The following is an 18,401-nucleotide window of genomic DNA, read 5'->3' as shown; positions in this document are numbered from 1 at the left end:
CCTTGTCATGCATCCACACATGCATCTTGAGCAGGTCCAAGGAGGTGATCCTCCCCCTCTATGTGGCACTGGTCAGGGCACAGCTGGAGCACTGCGTCCAGTTCTGGGCACCGCACTTCAAGAGGAATGTGGACAACATGGAGAGGGTCCAGAAGACGGCCACTTGCATGATCAGGTGGCAGCAGGGCAGGCCCTATGAGGAGAGGCTAAGGGACCTGAACCTGTTCAGCCTTCACAAGAGAAGGCTGAGGGGGGATCTAGTGGCCTGTTACAAACTAGTCAGAGGGGACCAGCAGGCATTGGGGGAGTCCCTGTTCCCTTGAGCATTGCCAGGAGTGACTAGAAATAACGGTCACAAGCTGGCAGAGGGTAGATTCAGACTAGACATCAGGAGGCGCTACTTCACTGTCAGGGCAGCTAGGATCTGGAACCAACTTCCAGGCGAAGTGGTGCTGGCTCCCACCTTGGGGGTCTTTAAAAGGAGGCTAGATGAACACCTTGCTGGGGTTGTTTGACCCCAGTACTTTTTCCTGCCATGGCAGGGGAGTGGACTTGATGATCTGCTCAGGTCCCTTCCGACCCTACCAACTATGAAACTCTCAATTCCCTTTCAACTTTGGATTTCCAGGCATACAAGAGAGTCAGAGAAGATAAAAGCATGGATTGCAAAATGTTAATGAAGAGGACTAATTGCAAACAACTCCATATTGTTCCACATGCATATTCCATAGCAGTAGAGGTAGCATCTCAGAGGACAGCAATTCAAGCACCACCTTGCTGACTGCAGCACCTAATCCTGAGGCTTCAGAGATCAGGTAATTCCAGGTGAAGTACAAACAGAGCTCCAGGTGGCTGCTTACTGATCTCCAAGATCAGAACACTTCTCAGTAAAGATATGGATGCTTCCAGAGCCATGGCAGTGTGCTTTAATAATTCTAAGTAGAACCACTTTAGGTTATAGACTGCGTAAGGACATACTAGGATTATCTAGATAAGCTCTGGATAGAAACTGCACTATGCTTTATATTCCCAAATATAAATCTAGAAAGGCCCTACAAAATTCCTTAAATTCAGAGTGTCTCTCTAAAGACACCTTATCCATCAATGAGGCCCTGGATCTCCTCTACTCCCCCTGCTGAAGTGATGACTATTCACTGAAAGATGAAAAAAAAGGATATTGGGCCAAATGGGGAATCCATGAGAGTCAAAAGAACTGGGAGGAAGAGTGAACCGGCTGAAGAGTGGATTGAGTCTCTGAGTTATGGTAACACTGTAGGTAACACTCTTGAAATGTTGACACAAAAAGGTAGAAAGCGGCCCTCTCCCCTACTGGTATGTGATGCACCAAAAGACCTCCTAAGCATTCCAACTGCTTTTAGGGATAGGTCAGTTTGTTTCAACTCTAGACAAGCAGGTATTAACAACTCAACACAGGAAGAGCATCTCATCCAATTTGCAAGTAAGTCTGTCTGCAGATACATTCCTATCACTGATCAGGGTATAACACGCTAATGAAAAGCAGGATCATCCTGTGCTCGACTGTCGACCAGCAAAGCAAAAAAAAAAAGGTCAAGAGATTTTGCTTCCAAGCGTTAGATCATCTCTCATTCATAGCAACAGATCACAAGGCAGATGTAAGCTCTTGGGTGGGACAGAGTTGTAGTATACTATATCTACAAACCAAAATTATCTTGGCTGTGCTGGTCTTGTCTGAGTCTTCTTCGGTGTTGTGAAGCACTGAGAACCAGAGTCATTTGTAAGCCAAGGCCTTTGACGCACATTGCCTTTGACACAATTAACAGGTTAATCATGCCTTAAATAGTAATCCGGCTACATGTGCAAGTCAATTTAAGGCATGATAATGTAGCAAATGAGCCACAAAGTTATTCCACATATAGTGTATAATAATTTTGTAGCTCATTTGTATCATGCCTTAAACTGAACATGTGACCAGGAGCTGTCAAAACCCAGCATGTAACCCAGCTGAATAACACACAGGGTTTGATAGCTGCTGCAGCCTGATGCTGGGCTCCCTGTGAGCAGAGTGGGTGCTATCAAGCCCCATGTTCACTCAGTCTGGCAGGAGATGGGGCTTATACAGCTTCTAGTGCATGGAAAGCTTAGAATTGGAATGCAGCCATTGGCACCAACTTCTTTTTTTGCCAGGGGGTGAGGTGGCAGGGGGTCCTAAGATGATCCCTCTTCTCTCCCCCCACAGCAGCGCAGCCAGAGCAGAGCGGAGCCTGTGGCAGGGGAAGAGAGCAGATGCAGGCTGCTTGCTGCAGGCTCGGGGCTCCCTATCCTGCTGCCCTCCCCCTGGGCACACTGCACACCATGTGGAGGTGCCTCCTGCCTACCTGGCAGCAGCCGAGGACCCCCATGTATTCAGCCCCTATGGCTGCAGAAAAACAGTGTTGGCCTTCCCATACACAAAGCTGTTCGCTGACTGAGGCCAGTGACCAGTTTGGTTCTCAGCCCCAAATGAGAATCAGCTGATTGGTTCCATCCTGCTGGTGCAGGGAGAGCCCAGTCTTCACTTGTACTAGCAAGTAAGGAGCAACTGGGATCTAATCCCTGATCTGAAAATCATGCATCCTGCCACACGTGTGGCGTGGCATGGTAGGATGCATAATTATTGGGATCGAGGATTAGATTCCCATCATGTCTTAAAGTGAACATCTGTCAGGGGCCTACATGCACAACATCCCCAGGAACCAGAGTCAAGAAGATGTCAGAAAAGAATCCTTCTCTCCCCTGAAGTAGAATAGACACAGCCCTGGAAGGCAGACAGATTTTTTTATTTGCACTTCAAAACTGTGAGTTCTTAGATGGTTCTTCAAAGCATTCTGTAGAGCAGGTAAACGCACCACAGAAAATAGTGCCTGCTGATTGATCTCACAGAAAACACAGAAAAGTTTAGGATAACCTAAAGGGAGGTGGGGGTGAGAAGACTTTGTCTTGACCCTTCGTTGATATAGAACTTACTGTCACGTTGCCTACTGTAGCAGGTTGTTACTCCTTTAGCCAGGCCCAAAAGCCAGCCTTTCCCACCTCAAACTAAGCAAAGTAACAAAACATCAGCACCCCTTTGCACTGCCTATTCCTCCCACTATTTAATCTATTCTGGGCATAGGATATACACCACACTTTGAAACTGCATTGACTTTATGGAAATCAATAGAAAACTGGATGGTGTGACTGCGCTTTGGCACCAAGATATTTGGACTAGTCCTCTCACCAGCATGTTCCTCTACCACCCTTAGGTACAGAATCTTCTTAATTTCTTGTTTTACTCTACCAAGCTGAAATTCTTGAGTATCCCTTCTGAACTGCACAGCCCGGCTTCAGGATAATTTGGTGTTCAATTGGTGTAGTTCTATCCAGAATAACTGTAAACACCTCTTTAAATTCCTCCAGTAGGCTTTTTATTTCAGCCCACTGAGTTGGGGAAAAAAATTCCCCTAGCATGAGGACAGCCACAGGATCTGGTGGGGGATCTGAAATCCCCAGGCCAACTCCCAGGAAACGCATGGAGACCATACAGGCTTCTTGGACCCTCCAGTGCTTCTGCAGGTTGACATGATATATCTGCAAAACCTGCTGTTTCCCTACTATGAGAACTTCATAATTTGCTTTGCCTACTCTCCACAGTGGCAAGTGGCCTTGACACTTAGCCAGCAACTTACTTTTGGAGGAGTGGAAAAACAGTCACTCTCTATCCCCTGGCTGATAAACCTGGAGCCAAGCATTTTTATTATATTGCTGTTTCTGCACTTGCTGTGCAACACTGAGATTTGTTCTGTTTTGTTGTTCCCTGGTCCTTTAAGAGACCTAACATCCCCCATGGCTCTTAATTCAAAGGGCAAAAAGCCTGTGTACTGTGGAATCTCTCAAATGGCAAAGAGCTAATATGGCATGAACTGGTCTCAATTATGAGCCTCTTCCGAGACAAATTTTCTCAACATCCCCTTCAGTGTCCAATTAAATCTTTTGACTAACCTATCAATTTGGGGATGGTACACCAAAGTCTTTGCAGAACAAACCTTCACCAAGCCTCAAACTTCTTGTAATAACCAGGACATGAAGACCATGCCTTGGTCAGTCAAAACCTCTCGGGAAATACTCACCCAAGAGAAGATCTGTAATAGCTCAGAGGCCACAGTTTGTGCCAAAGCCAAGAGAATCACCACAGCCTCGGGGTAGCACGTGGCATAGTCAACAAAGACCAGGATGAACTTGGACTCTCTTGAGTTGGGCTCCAGCGGTCCCACTAAGTCCGCTCCAACCTGCTTCAAGCTTATGCCACCCAATGGAACATGTGCCAATGGGGCCTTATAAGAGGGGCAGAGGGCAGCCAGCTGACATTCAGGGCAGAATACAAAATAGTTCTTGATTTCTTGGTATACCCTGGGCCAGAAAAACCTGGCTAGCCCTCTATCCTGGGTCTTTTCCACCTCCAAGTGGCCTGTCCATGGTACACCATGGGCTAGTTTTGAAATTTGGCTGCAGTACTACTTCAGCACTGATAGTTGGGACTGCCATAGTCCCTGTGGCCTTGTCTTTTTGTCACTCTCATCAAGAGCTCCCCCTATAACTCAAAATGAGGATCCTGGGCTGCTAAGCTTGTATCCACTATGACCCCACTGACCCAACCTGATCAGCTGTAAAAGAGAAGCATATAGCAGGTCCTCTTTTCGATCATGAATTAAACCAAGGCTTCCCCAACGTGATCCAATCCACCATCCTGAGGTATCCTAACCCTCCAAATCTTCTGGAGGGCTTTCTAGATTGCCAGAGGAAACCCCATGTGTTTCCTCTGGCTTGAGAGGGCTATCACAGGGTACCCCCAAAAATGTTGAAATACCCTGTTCTGTGGGCAGTCTGCCCAGCTCTTGCCCACCACGTCTTGATGTTAGCTAAAATACAGTGTGGGGGTCTACCCTGGTTTTATCAGAATGACCAACTGGATTGTGGTCCTGGCCTTATGGGCCAACTGCATGGCTCTGTACTCCCCCTACACCATGCCTCATGCCTCACAGATGGCATCCTTACAGATGTTCTACCACTTGCTGATGCAGCCCCTCTCTGGGTTTTCCAATCCCTCGGCCTCGCTCAGCCCCTTTCTGGCCTCAGACCTCTCAGTCTCTATGATCCTCAGGCCACTCGCTGGGCCTCACTATAATCCTCAGGCCACTCGCTGAACATCTGGACCTACATGGACCAAATCTCCCTGACCCATGTGATCCCAGTCTCCCCTGCCAAGTGCCTTTCTGCTGGGGTGTGCTCTCCTAGCCTTCCTCCTCTATGGGGTAACCCACAAGGCAGCAGCAGCCGAGGCTTTCCAGTACCCCATCCTTATCTTTCCCTGGAGTCAGCCATATGCGGCATTTCATGGAGGCTGCCCCACCACAGGCAGCCGCATCATGCTAACCAGGCCCAGTAGGGTCCAGTTTTAGATCTTAGCAGCTGGGGGCTCCAAGAACCAGTCTTCAGGCTTACCTGATCTTACCTGTCCCTCTCTGGGCTCCCCCTTAGATGTCCTATGCCCTTCCTGGGCTGCTAACCACCAGGTCCCCTGCCTCTGGCTCCATCTCTCAACCGAGTCTTCCATCTCTGGCTCCCACTTCATTCTCAGACACCCTTCAGATGGCCTAACACCAGCCATCATCATCCTGGACTGCATGCCCCTTCACCCCTTCCTTTTGGCTGTGGCCACACAAGGACCCCTGGCCTCTCCTAGGCCCTGACCCTGCCTCAGGTCAGTCAAGAACTCCAGGCTCTCATGGCTCTGGCAGTCTCTGCTCTAAAGCCAATCAGAACAAGTTGGCCATTGAAACCCAGGATCACCCCACCACTACTGGGCAAGCTAAAGAGCTGGCCACTGCAGCTGTCATGTTAGCTTCCTATCCCTGAGAGTGGTGGTAAATGAGGCAGTTTCTCCCTGAAAAGATGTGGGCAGTGGTGTTCCCCAGGGCTCTGTCCTTGGACTGGTGCTGTTCAATTTCTTCATCAGTGATTTGGATGAGGGGATTGAAAGCACTCTGACCAAATTTGCAGATGACACCAAACTATGGGGTTCAGTAAACACCCTGAAGAGCAGGGAGCAAATCCAGACAGATTTGGACAGACTGGGGAAGGAGGTAGATCAGAATAGGATACAGTTTAACAAGGATAAGTGCAAGGTGCTGCACCTGGGGAGAAAGACTCTCCAATCCACCTATAGACTGGGAAATACCATTCTGAGTACCACAGCAGCAGAAAGAGATCTCGGAGTCTTGGTCAATGCAAAAATGAACATGAGTCGTCAATGTGACAGTAATTTGTAAGCCTAACCACACTCTTTCTTGCATTAATAGATGCATCACGAGCAGGTATAGGAAGGTGATACTTCCCCTCTATGCAGCATTGGTCAGGCCACAGCTCGAGTACTGCGTCGTTTTGCGCGCGGCACTTCAAGAGGGATGTGGATAACCTTGAGAGGGTTCAGAGAAGTGCTACTCACCTGGTTGACGGCGTGTAGGTAAGATCCTATGAAGACAGACTGAGGGACCTGAATCTCTTCAGCCTTCACAAGAGAAGGCTGAGAGGTGATCTCGTGGCTTTCTACAAACTCATCATGGGGGGGTCAGCAGAGAATAGGGTGTACTTTGTTTACCAGGGCACCCTTCGGGGTTACTATAATGGCCACAAACTAAAGAAGGGTAGATTTAGACTAGATATCAGAAAGAAATTCTTCATGGTGAGGGTTGCCAAAATATGGAATGGGTTTCTAAGGGAGGTGGTGCTTTCCCCTACCTTGGAGGTGTTCAAAAAAAGATCAGACAGGCACCTAGCTGGGGTTATTTAACACCAGTGCTCTTTCCTGCCTAGAGCAGGGGGTCAGAATTGATGATCTACAAAGGTCCCTTCCGACCCTAGAAATTTAGGAAATCTATTAAACCTGTTGAGGTTCCCTTCCAACCCTAGCATCTGTGGGTGGCTACAGCAGCAACCCTACCAGGAAGCTCTGCGTGCTGGCTGGGGCCATGCCACTTGGTGGGCACAGGCTGTCCTGGTCAGGACAGATCCAATCAATTGGTGGATGCCCACCCAACAGGCAGTCTCCAATCAGTTAGTGGGCTGGATTCAGCCCATAGGCTGTATTTGCCCACCTGTGGTGTAACTCCTCCTCCCCACCCCCCACAGAAGTCCCCTACTTTCCAGGTAGCTTCCTTCAAGCTGGTCACCCAGTGGCAATACACCCCCCTCCAGGCTCCAACTGGGAGGATGATGCAGAACTTCTAGGGTTGCCAGTTTCACTATTTCTGCAGCTGACCATGGGTCAGGGTTTAGCCAGTGGGTGAACAAGTCCTTTAACTTCTGAACCATGGCTCAAAGTTACGCATTCAGATCTCAAGGCTCCTGCCAAAACTAGCAGCAATAAGCCTCCTCCAAGAGACCCAGCTGGTCTAGTAGGGCAGCTTTAAGAGTCTTTATAATTCCAGGCCAGATCTGCTCTCAGTGCCAGGTAAGCAGCCTGCACCTCCCAAATTAACAGAGAGGCCACCCTCACAGTCCACATGTCTTGTAGCCACTGATAGGCCTCTTCCACCTGCTTAAGTTGAGGAAGGCATCTGGGTCATCTGCAGGTTCTATCTTGGCGAGTACCCCATCTTCTATTCTCTGGGATCCAGAGGCACTTACACACGTGGGGAGCCTGCTCCAACATGCTGGAAATCCAGCACATCAGAGCAGACTCAATTTATAGAGTACTGGAGTATGTAAATTGATGCATTCTGACAGCCTAGTCCATCACATGCATCAGCAGTGCAGTGTGCCTCCACACTGAGAAAACAGCAGTGGTGCACTCTGAACTAAAGCAAGTTTCACGTGCTTTAGTTCAAAGTGTACTACTGCCATTTTCTCAGTGTGGCGGCATGCTGTCACTGAGACACATGACACATGGGTGCTTTTAATTAGCGCAGCTCACTAATTAAAAGCACCCAGCGCTGTGTCGGAAACGCATGTAAAAATGCCCCAGGAGACTCACCAACTTTGATGGTGGTCCATCTAGACTCCAAATGCTGCTTCAGGAACTCTTGCTGTCGCTACTGCTGTTCCCTCTGAAACTGCTGCAGTTGCTGCTGCTGCTGGAGTTGGAGCTATTGAAACGGCTGCTGTTCTTGCTGCTGCTTTCCTTCCAGCCATTTTAGCAGGGCTCTTGGTCTCCATTGCTGGAGCTAAATTTAGAATGTCCATGCTCTCCACCACATGTAGCAGGTTGTTACTTTGTTAGCCAGGCCCAGGAGCCAGCCTTCCCCACTTTCCTATCTCAAACTAAACAACAAGACAAAATATCAACAATCCTCCCCCACCATCACCTCTCCTATCCAGGGCAAGGGCTTTACCACAGTACTTTAGTGTTTCCTTTCTTCTCAGCTCCCCTCCCTCTCTAGTGTCAACTCTCTGGGAGCTTTTAATTTTCTCCCGGGCCAGGCAATCATCCCTGTCAGCTGGCCCAGACCTTCTAGGCAGACAGGCTATTACCTGTAGCCCCTGCAGCTGGGCTTTGGCCCCTGAGCCATGCATCTTGTTACACCTATCATTATCTGTACTGATCACGTTAAGCAGTGCTCTGAGAAGGACTTGCCCACCTTGTGGACTGTCCTCAGTTCTATTAGGTTAGTAAATAGCTATACTTCTCTTGGAAGTGTATGGCCTATGTTGTAGAAGCCTATGTATATGGGCTCCCAGTCCTAGCAGCAAAGCATAATCACTATAGTCGAAGGCAGAAGAGGAACAAGAGAGACTTCTCTGTAGGCATTTATGGGATTTCTTCCACTCTTCTCCAGGAAATGTTGGCTTAGCACAGATACCAATTTTAGCCAGTCTTGCAAACAAGGAAAATGCAGTCTGGCATGTGGCATCATGACAGTGCATGAAACTATATGATCTATCACAGTAAGACAAATTATAGTGACAGAAACACTTTGCAAGATTAGGTTGTTTAGTTTCTGGAACTTGTCTTGGCTACAACCATCACAGTGCCTAGGTCTGCACCAATTCATTCAAAAGCATGTTTCTCCTTGGTCACCTTGGATGTGCTGCCATGAACTTAAGCACCTTAGTGAACAGAGGTGAATTATGACACCTTATACTGGTAGATCCTTCCAGTGTGATTTAGTATGAGCAAGTATGAATCCTGAAGCCTGCAGAGATTCAAACTTGGACCCCGAGTCCAGGAAAAGTATTATCAAGGCAAAGTGTCATGCTCTATTTCCCTTGAGGATTATAAAGTATAAAGAACCCTCTTAATAGAGGTGGTTCCCACACTTATTTATCACCTCCTAGCAATAGCAGCAAAATGACTTTGTTACAGAAATGCCTCATCAGGAAGGCGCATATAAAGAGATGAGAAAGGAGTGGTTGGAGGAAGGACCTAGGTGAAAATACAAAGAATACCCCACTCTAATGCTAGTATTCTGTACCCGTGGATCTGTGGCTATTTACAATGGGCCAGTCATTTCTCACAGTGAGATTTCGCGAGTCCAGGATTTTTTGTATATGGTTCTTATCTTGATGATCCTGCCAAAATGACTGCTTACGTTCCAAGGTGGACTGGGACATTGAGGTTATGTCCACCTATAGAAAATTACCTTTTCAGATGGCTCCACTGACCGATGGTTGTGGAAAGAAGACTGATAGCATAGCCTTTGTGGAGTCCATGATTGCTGCCTGTTGCATTTTCTTTTGGTGCCAGGGTAAGCAAACAGAATCTTGCCCTCAGGGCTTCAGAGTACAAAGGGTATTGTCTATTTTGGTCTTTCATTGAACAGCAGGTCTTCCAGCAGTCCATTTCAAAGCAAGACAGATCCCTGCAAGCATACTGCATAACCACCAACAAAAGGCAAGCAATATATGCTGCACCTAAGGCTGCCTGAAAGCTGTTTTTTAACTGTTTGATGCACTCTTACACAAGAAACCTTACTAACATTTGATGATAATATTTCCCTGCATGAAGTTCACTTCTTAGACTTGGAAATTATATCTGGCCAAAATAACTTGATAGTTGGTGAATCTGAAGAGAAAGCTTGCAGAAAGTTGTCTTGCAGCCTGAAAAAAACCATTTTCTGTTTATGCACAGTTTGATTTTGATGCAATTTCTCATTAGCTGTTTTTATGACCAGAAACAACAGCACTGGATGGGTACAGGAATGATCTGTTCCTTTAGGTAGCACTTGTTCATTTTATGAGTGGGACAGCCTGTTGTTTAACAGACCAATATAACCAAAGTACAATTTCTTCATTTATAAGCAAAGGCACTCCACTGACAAAAACAACATGAACTTTGATTCTCTGACCTCCTGCACAACGATCTGTAGAACCAGTGTCACTCTCTCCATTTGGTCTTGGCACCATCTGAAGTTTTCCAGATCTAGCATGATGGGAGAGTACTATTCTGTCAAGGTAGGATGATTATCATGCAATAAATCTCCTCATATTCATAGACTGAGGCATATCAGATATATCCGCATGCAGGTATGTGGGAACAGGTACGTGGGCAAGTGTTTCATGACAACCTAAGCAGCAGCAGCAAATAATTTATCCTGTCCCTTTGGATCTGGACCAGTACAGAGATGAACACCACAGGCAGCATCACATGTATTTATGTACTATGGAGGCAAGCCAGAAGAGCTGGGGAAGTTGGGGGTCACAGACTAGCAAACCAATGGAACCAACCCATGGATATTAAACAGGCTGACAGCAATGCCATAAGCATCATTTTTTCAGCATGAAACTTTAGTACCTGTAGGTCTCACTGCAGCATTGATAAATATATGCTGTTTACACAAAGGCTTTGCTAAAGTACTGATCAGAGTAGGCGCTACCAAAAAACCTGACCAATACACGAACTCCTCACATAAACAAAACCTGGAAGGCTCACATGTCAAGAGATGGGAGGGAGAGAGGGTGGTACACAATACGATAGTCCAGTACCAGGATAAGGCTAGAACGGAAACACCCAGGTCAGAATGTAAAACAAGCTCATGATAAAGGACAGTTTAAGACATTCAAGATTATGGAATGCAATAAATAATTTGTTCTGATCACTGTATAAAAAGAGATTTGGAAAGCCTAGAAACTTTGTAGTAGCCTGGGGAACTTGTGTGGTGCTGGGATGACTACCTTGCCTTAGCTCCTGGTTTGATGTACTTCTTAGGCTAAAAGGTGTTAGGGTCTGTGCTTGCAGATAATAAACCTGGCCAAATCTTTGCCACCAAACTGAGTCTGTGGTCATTCTTTAAGACAAGATTAGTGTTGGGATCTCAGGGCTGCGACTCGTCAACCTTGCAGCTCCCACGTCAATAACACCTGGCATGGACAACAGCAATGATGACACTGATAACCTCAGACAACAGCACCCAGCCCCAAGCAGATGATCTCCTGAAAGATTTTTTCATGGGAGGGGAGGGAGGGTGGGGGAAAAGATCTATTCCTAGAAAAGCTCCTGCCCTTCACTGCATCTGTCTATTTTGCTGACCAACTTGTCAGCACAACTGCAGGTATTTTGTGGTGTTCACATTGCATACTTTTATATCCTTCATCTCCCAATAGGCATATCTAGGCAAAGGAGGTGGGTTCTAGAATTCCAGGTCTTATGTGAAGCCGAAAGACTCCTAAGAGTTAAATCTAGGGGATAAATCTGCAGCACTGCTTTCCTGTTCTTGTGGATGTGGGAGGCAAAGGCCTTTGTCTGTTATAGAGACTCCTGGAATATGAGATTGATATAGTCTATTCTCACTTAAACAGAATTAGTATTTCACTATTTACATTGTGAAATGCTGTTCAAGATCAAATAATTAAAAAAAATACATACATGAAGCAAAAAGTTAAGACCATGTATAATGTGACTTAAGAATTTTAATATCATCATTAAAGGCCCAAAAGTCACGCAAAAGTGCAGTTTTTTCTGCTGAATTTTTTAAAGTTAAAATCAGTCATATTAAGTTCTAAATCATCTTACACAAATAGTAAATTATATCCATCATGTAACAAGTTGAGTCTTCAGGTTTGATGTCAAGTGATATGCCAGATAATTAATAAGATGATAAAACAAGCTTCTAAATTTACTACCACTAATCTGCCTTCAAGTTTTTCATAAGTATAACAAGATAGTGAAACACGGTTTTCCTTCATCTCTTGCTTTTAGTGCTACAGTCAAAATTACTGTAAGCCAAATATCATATGCCAATAAACAAACATTCTTAAATTGATTGTGATTTTTTATTTTGGAAGCAGATATTTATGAATCCAAGTCTTTCATGCTGCAAAAATTTTATTTCAGAGAATTTAGTTAGCTATTAAACATTACCTTACCTTGTAAGACCCAGTAAACATCACTACTCATTGCTAATTTTTCCAAAAGGGGTGCAATTGAAGTGATATTGATTTTATATTGTGCGAGAGCTTCACTGCTGCCATTGTGTATCTTGATAGACCACTAGAAAATAAAAAAAATAAAAAATGATCAGTATCTGTGATCATAACTTACTACAGTAATTCCACTTTAAGCATCTAGTTTGAGTACATTTCTTAAATTAGCTTACTCCTTCAGACCACATTTTAACAGTACTAAACATTTTTCCTTTTCCCAAACTAAGTAAATAACAAAATAAACACTTTCAATCTGAGAATGTAAATGCATATTATAAATTTAAGTTAACTTGAAGTATATTTTCCTGGTCAGAAATTATTCTGATTTTGTTTGATTTTAAATTTACTAACCTGAATATAGTTAAGGTAACAATAATATTCACAGGTAGGATTTAAAGCCAAATCCTATGCACCACGGGCATGTCTACACGTGCATTTGATCTGGGATCAGTTTACTCAAGAATAAATGCTCCTGGGCGGGCATCCACACATGCAGGGGAGCGAAAGCAGATTTGCTTCTTAATGGTAGCAGATTGACTGCACTTCCTGGGGACCTGCAGGAGACAGCTGTCTCCTGGCCAGGGCTGGAACATTATACCTTGCCCCCAGGGGCTGCCTGCTGAGAAGGCAGGGACAACGTCCCCCCTACCCCAGAAGCAGGGAGCTTCTAGCCCTGGCTTCCTGATCAAGGGCAGGGGACTTGGAAAGAGCTTCAGAAGAGGGGCAGGTCCCAGCTCCCTGCCTTGATACCCCTAGCTAGCTGCCCCACAAAAGGATTGCAGCAGGAGGCTGGGACCTATCCCACCCCTACAGCTCTTTCCAAGCCCCAGGCCTTGATCATCCAATCAGGGCATGGGTCTAGGATCTGCACCTGACCAGGGCAGTTTTTAGTCCCTGTCCCACATGTGGGGTGGAGGCTGGGGAGCCCACCCCAGCATCAGGCAGCTGCCACCCCCTGGTGGACGGCTGACAGTGAGCAGATTTGCTCCTGGCCAGGCATCTGCACGAGTGCGACTACGTCACTACTAATTGAAAGTAAATTTGCTACTTGCATTTGCAGGTAGCAAATTTACCCTCAATTAGCAAGGCTTATTGCACAGTAAGCATATGCACATGTAGATGCACATACTTACTGTGCAGTACGCTACACTACTGCACAGTTAATTGTCTTGTGTAGATGCACCCCATATTAGTCAGATCAAAGACAAGATTTTTTCCTTCAATCAGCATGGGGGAAAAACTTCCTCATCTTAGGTTCAAAAACAGTTCAGGGAAGCAACTGCTGTGGCTCCCAATAAGGCAAGTGTGGCTGATATGGCACACAGGGTAGAGCGTGAGGAAAGGGGGTGCAGGGAGGGGAGCATGGAGTACAAGAGAAAGCACAGGAGAAAGGGGCATGCGATGCAGTGGGGAGCACAGGAGAAGAAAGGGTGCATGGTTTAGGGAGAGCGCAGGAAAAGGGAATGCACAGAGTAGGGCCAGCACAGGGAAGGGGCACATGAAAAAGTTAGTGGGGAACTCCTATGGCTCTGCCCTGACTCCAGCCTGGGATGGAAGCTGGAGCCAGAGCCACCGCTACTGGCTGAGTGCTCTGTGCCCCCAGCAGAGACAGAGCATGAGTAGCTCCAAACATAAGCAGCAGGGGGCAGACACACTGGGGGAAAATGGTAAGGAGGGGGACAAAGGGCATGGGGCAGGCTGCGTGCCCTCCAGTCACTGCTTTCCCTGTGGCTAAGGGCAGGGAAGGGAGGGCATTGAATTTAAAGAGGACCCTCCAATAACTAGATTCTAGACATGGACAATTAAAACAAATTTATAATTTTCCATGTCTAGAATCTAATAATTGGGGGGGATGTCTTATATTCAAAGTTGTCCTGGATTCAGGTAAATATGATACTTCATACAGGCAAAGCTTTCACTAACTTCAGCGAGTTTACCAGACTGAGCATCTATGCAACATGAAAGGTTAAACTAATTTCTTTGTTCAGATTTCCTGAAAGTGCTATTTTGCAAACATTCTTCCTGTAGAAATGGCTATGAAGATTTCTGGTGGCATTTTCTGGTATACCGCTAGGAACCAAATAAGGATCCAGGCACCTCTCCAAGTATTTAATAAAATATTACAAAATTCTTTGGTCTTCCTTCCCAGATTTAAAGAAAAATGCTTGGGAGTTTTAAATATTATTGCATCTGTTGACTTTTTGGAAGAAAAGCAATTATAAAAAGGGTAGGTTTTACATTTAGTAGGAATGTAACAAAAGCTGTTGCTAGTATAATTTTTATGGGAGCAAATTACATGATATAAGTCTACTTCCTGTGAAAGTTCTCTCACAATCACAAGTCTACTCCAGCTGGCAATACAATTTTATAATGTCACTGGCATGCAGCTGTTGTAAAAGGTCACGACCTTGGACAGAATAGCATCCAGTAGCTAAACCCAATCCCCTGAACAACAGAACAGCTTATTTAAAAGAAGTTGGAGCTCTCCATTGAAGACATTACATCTGCCTGCTTTGGGCTGCATGCAAGACAGCTGACTGCACTGTATTATTTTTCTCTTGTTCTGACTTGTATTAGCATGCAGGTATGTGGCTAACCTTACTGGAACAGGTGCGCTAAATACTTGGAGAATGACAACATTTATTAACTCTCCAAAGAATTAAGTTATGGCAAGTTGTACAGCAGATGTGTATGATGTAGAAATCATACTGAACATTGCTGTGGCCAGGCAGAATGATGCTTTTCTCTAGGCAGTGGTATCAGATACTGGGATAGAGAGGCTTGGAAAGCATAGTTGCTTAATTGATTCTTGACAGCAGAACAAGGTGGGATTGTTCATCTAGCTCAAGAAATGCTCATCCTACAGCCTGTTGGTTTGGTCCGCATTACAGGGGATCTGCAGCAAACAGCTTAGCCCAGCACATTCCCTTCCCTGCCCTATGCCATGAGGCTGATCTCCTCCATCATCCAAAGATTGGGCTTCCTCTCTCCCTATCTTCTCCTCCCTGACATTTACAGCCATCATTCACACATCCTTTCTTCCTTCTCCTATACTGGATAAGAGTAGCAGGAGCAGTATGCCCAGATCACCTACTGCACTAAAAGGGTGAACTCTACTAACCTAGGTCAACAGCCCATATGTGGTTTAAATATGTGGTTTAAATATGTAAGTGTGAATTACAAAGTTAAACAAATTTTCAGATGATACCATCAAGGTACATATTTTGGTAATGAATATTCATTTAAGCCACAATATATATTTATAATTTCATTTGGTCAAATTATTCATAAAATTATTGAATTTTTACAGAATAAAGTACCCACGCTATTTCTCATAGGTTCTGTGCTATATTGGCTCAAGGCACAGATGAAACAACACATTTAACAACTGACCAGTAAGAAAATATTACCATACACTACACAAGTCTAAGTTACAGTAAATATATATATATGTGTGTGTATTATACACACACACTTTATATAAAAAAAATTACTTATAAGGCAATGGAAAATGATGATTATCGATGAATATGCACTTGCTCTTTTCTAATGAAACACCTTTTTCCTCATCACTTGTCTACCATATGAGATTTATCCTATTACAGCTTCCATCCATTTATATTGGGAAACTAACTATATGCATAGCTTACCGTAGCTGCTCCTGCTACAATTATATGAGGTTTTGCAGCAGAACCCTATGGCACAAGAGAAACAGCAGATTAGAGCTCTTAAAATCTTCACAAATCAGACTACTTATTCAATTAATTGCACAAGTTTTTTTTAACATCTATGACTTAAGAATAAACTGTATTAAACTGTATACTGAGAAGCTGAATCATACGCACAGCATCAAGATCTTCACATGTCAGAATCTACCCAAGTGCAAAGTAACATATCACCATACATTCAGAATCACATATCAATTTGCTCTCAAGTTTCCTCTTTTCAGATACGTGATCAGCTCCTTCTAGGATGCTGTACATTGATAATTCACACTTATTTCAGCTGTGCAGTGCAAGCTGTCTGCATTTTCTAGACATTAACTGCTATGTGAAACAAAAACTGCTAGCATATAAATATGTGAGTATAATGTACCACTTAGGAGCCCCAGTCACAGACCAGGATCCCATCATGCTAAGTACTATAAAAACAGAACAAAAAGAAATAGCCTCCAAAAACTTCTAATTTAAATATAACATAGGAGACCACAGATGGATGCAAGCAGATAAACAAGGAAGCTTGAAGGAACAGATATCATCATCACTGTGGTAGGCAACAATCCTGGTATACTACAGATTCTCTGCCAAGTTTTTCTGCAATCATTAGAAAAAGAAGGGTTTTGAAAGAGGATAATGATGTTTACAGGGAGTTTCTTCCAAGTGAGGGAAAGCATTACACCAAGCACAAAGCTGTTTATTTGAAAATTTAACAAGGGGTCAATGAAAGTAGTATCATAGGCCTTTACAGGATCAGTCCATACCATTTCCAAGTTGATAAAGAAACACTATAATGGCAAGCATCCTTTGACAAGAATGCAGCTGGAAACTATTTATCAAGAAATACAATGCTTAAGTTGTAATTAATCATGACAGTTTGTTAAACAGTATGGTTTCAAAATATCTGCCATGCTGAATCACATGATAGGACAGCACGTACATCCATTATAATATTGCAAATTAATGCATTCCAGATACCTCTAAATAGCCTTCTGCCTTTTGTTCAGATTACTGTTCTTGCCACACCAGTGTAATACTTTCCCTCTTAAAAGTTTATTCCCTTAAATCTTTGATTCCAATATTTTATTTATAGAAATAGAGGCTTTGTGGTCACAGATTTCTGCTTTCTTGAATGGTAAGTAAAATATGAAATTACTGTCTAGTTAGGAATATGATTCTTTTCGCATCAAATCACCAGACCCAAGATTTGCCAAACCCTCATCTTATTATTCTTCTGCATTAAAAAAAAGAAAGTTATGCTCAACCTGTAAGTCTGAGACAAAGAACCCCCACATCCCTAACATTTTTCAGGAGTTCAAGTGAGTCAAGAGAGTCTCTATTAGCTTTCATCTGAGACCCAATTTGCAAATTTATGTTAACTGCTGTAGTTTGTTCTGGGATTATAACAATATGTACCATACTTTTTCAGAGCTCTTACTGGGCAAATGAATTTCAATTTTTACATTAATACAGTTCTATCTACATACAGGACTCCCACTATGGGCAGTAAGTTTTATGTACTTGGAACAGAAGGAGACCATGTCCCTCAATCTCTTGGTATGCATATTAAAAGAACCCCTCCCCCCTCACAAATAAGTAGATAATTAGAATATACCTCGGTCCAAGTTTTGATGCGTTGCCTCATGGAACCATTAACTTCTGGATACCATAGAAAATCCTATAAAACAATTTAACAGCATTTGTAAGTAAATCTGAAAGAAGATAACCACTTAAGAGTACTGAAGTAGATGAACTGCAAGCAATTCATCCTATACAGAAAATTACATTGTTTTAAAGACTGCTTTGTTTCCTTTCTAGAACGAAAGAAAATTGCAGGGAAAGGTCTGATATCTCAACCAGGCGGAAGCAAAAAATCACACCAACATAATGGTAATGTTCAAAACAACTACCCTGATAAGGACCTTCCTCAATTCAAAGTTGTCAAACTGATCTTTAGAAAAATTAGAGGTATAAAAGGTACTGAAAACTCCCATTAACTTTTTTTGGATTTGTACGTGCTTGTCCCCTCTGAGGGGGAAAAAAATTCAAGCCTAAAATGATATGTGGAACAGAGAATTTTACATTCCTGCTTACAGCTTGGAATTTGTCAGATAAACTTACCACTTTAATTGAAGCAGATTTGTCTTCAAAAGGAATGTTTCCATGCTGTAAAAATAGGGAAAAAAGTAATATCGTCTTCCAGGAAAACAGGTGTACATTGAAATGCTTATTCCTCTCATTTAAAGCTTTTTTTTTTTTTTTTTTCTAATA

The 18,401-nt window shown here is 43.9% G+C and overlaps 1 protein-coding gene across 1 annotated transcript in view; it reads right to left on the bottom strand.

Moving 5' to 3' along the window:
* Nucleotides 1-18,401, bottom strand: part of CASD1 (CAS1 domain containing 1) — a 56,794-nt gene that overhangs the window by 34,369 nt on the left and 4,024 nt on the right. The window contains exons 3-6 of the mRNA XM_019508440.1: nt 18,252-18,296; nt 17,746-17,808; nt 16,065-16,109; nt 12,358-12,481 (exon numbers count right to left, since the gene is read on the bottom strand). Coding sequence (XP_019363985.1) covers nt 12,358-12,481; nt 16,065-16,109; nt 17,746-17,808; nt 18,252-18,296 — 277 coding nt within the window. The remainder of the gene's footprint in view (nt 1-12,357; nt 12,482-16,064; nt 16,110-17,745; nt 17,809-18,251; nt 18,297-18,401) is intronic.

This window comes from Gavialis gangeticus, unplaced genomic scaffold, assembly GCF_001723915.1.
Source record: "Gavialis gangeticus isolate Ggan-Ray unplaced genomic scaffold, GavGan_comp1, whole genome shotgun sequence".
NCBI lineage: Eukaryota > Metazoa > Chordata > Crocodylia > Gavialidae > Gavialis > Gavialis gangeticus.
This window is presented reverse-complemented; position numbering and strand designations above follow the sequence as displayed.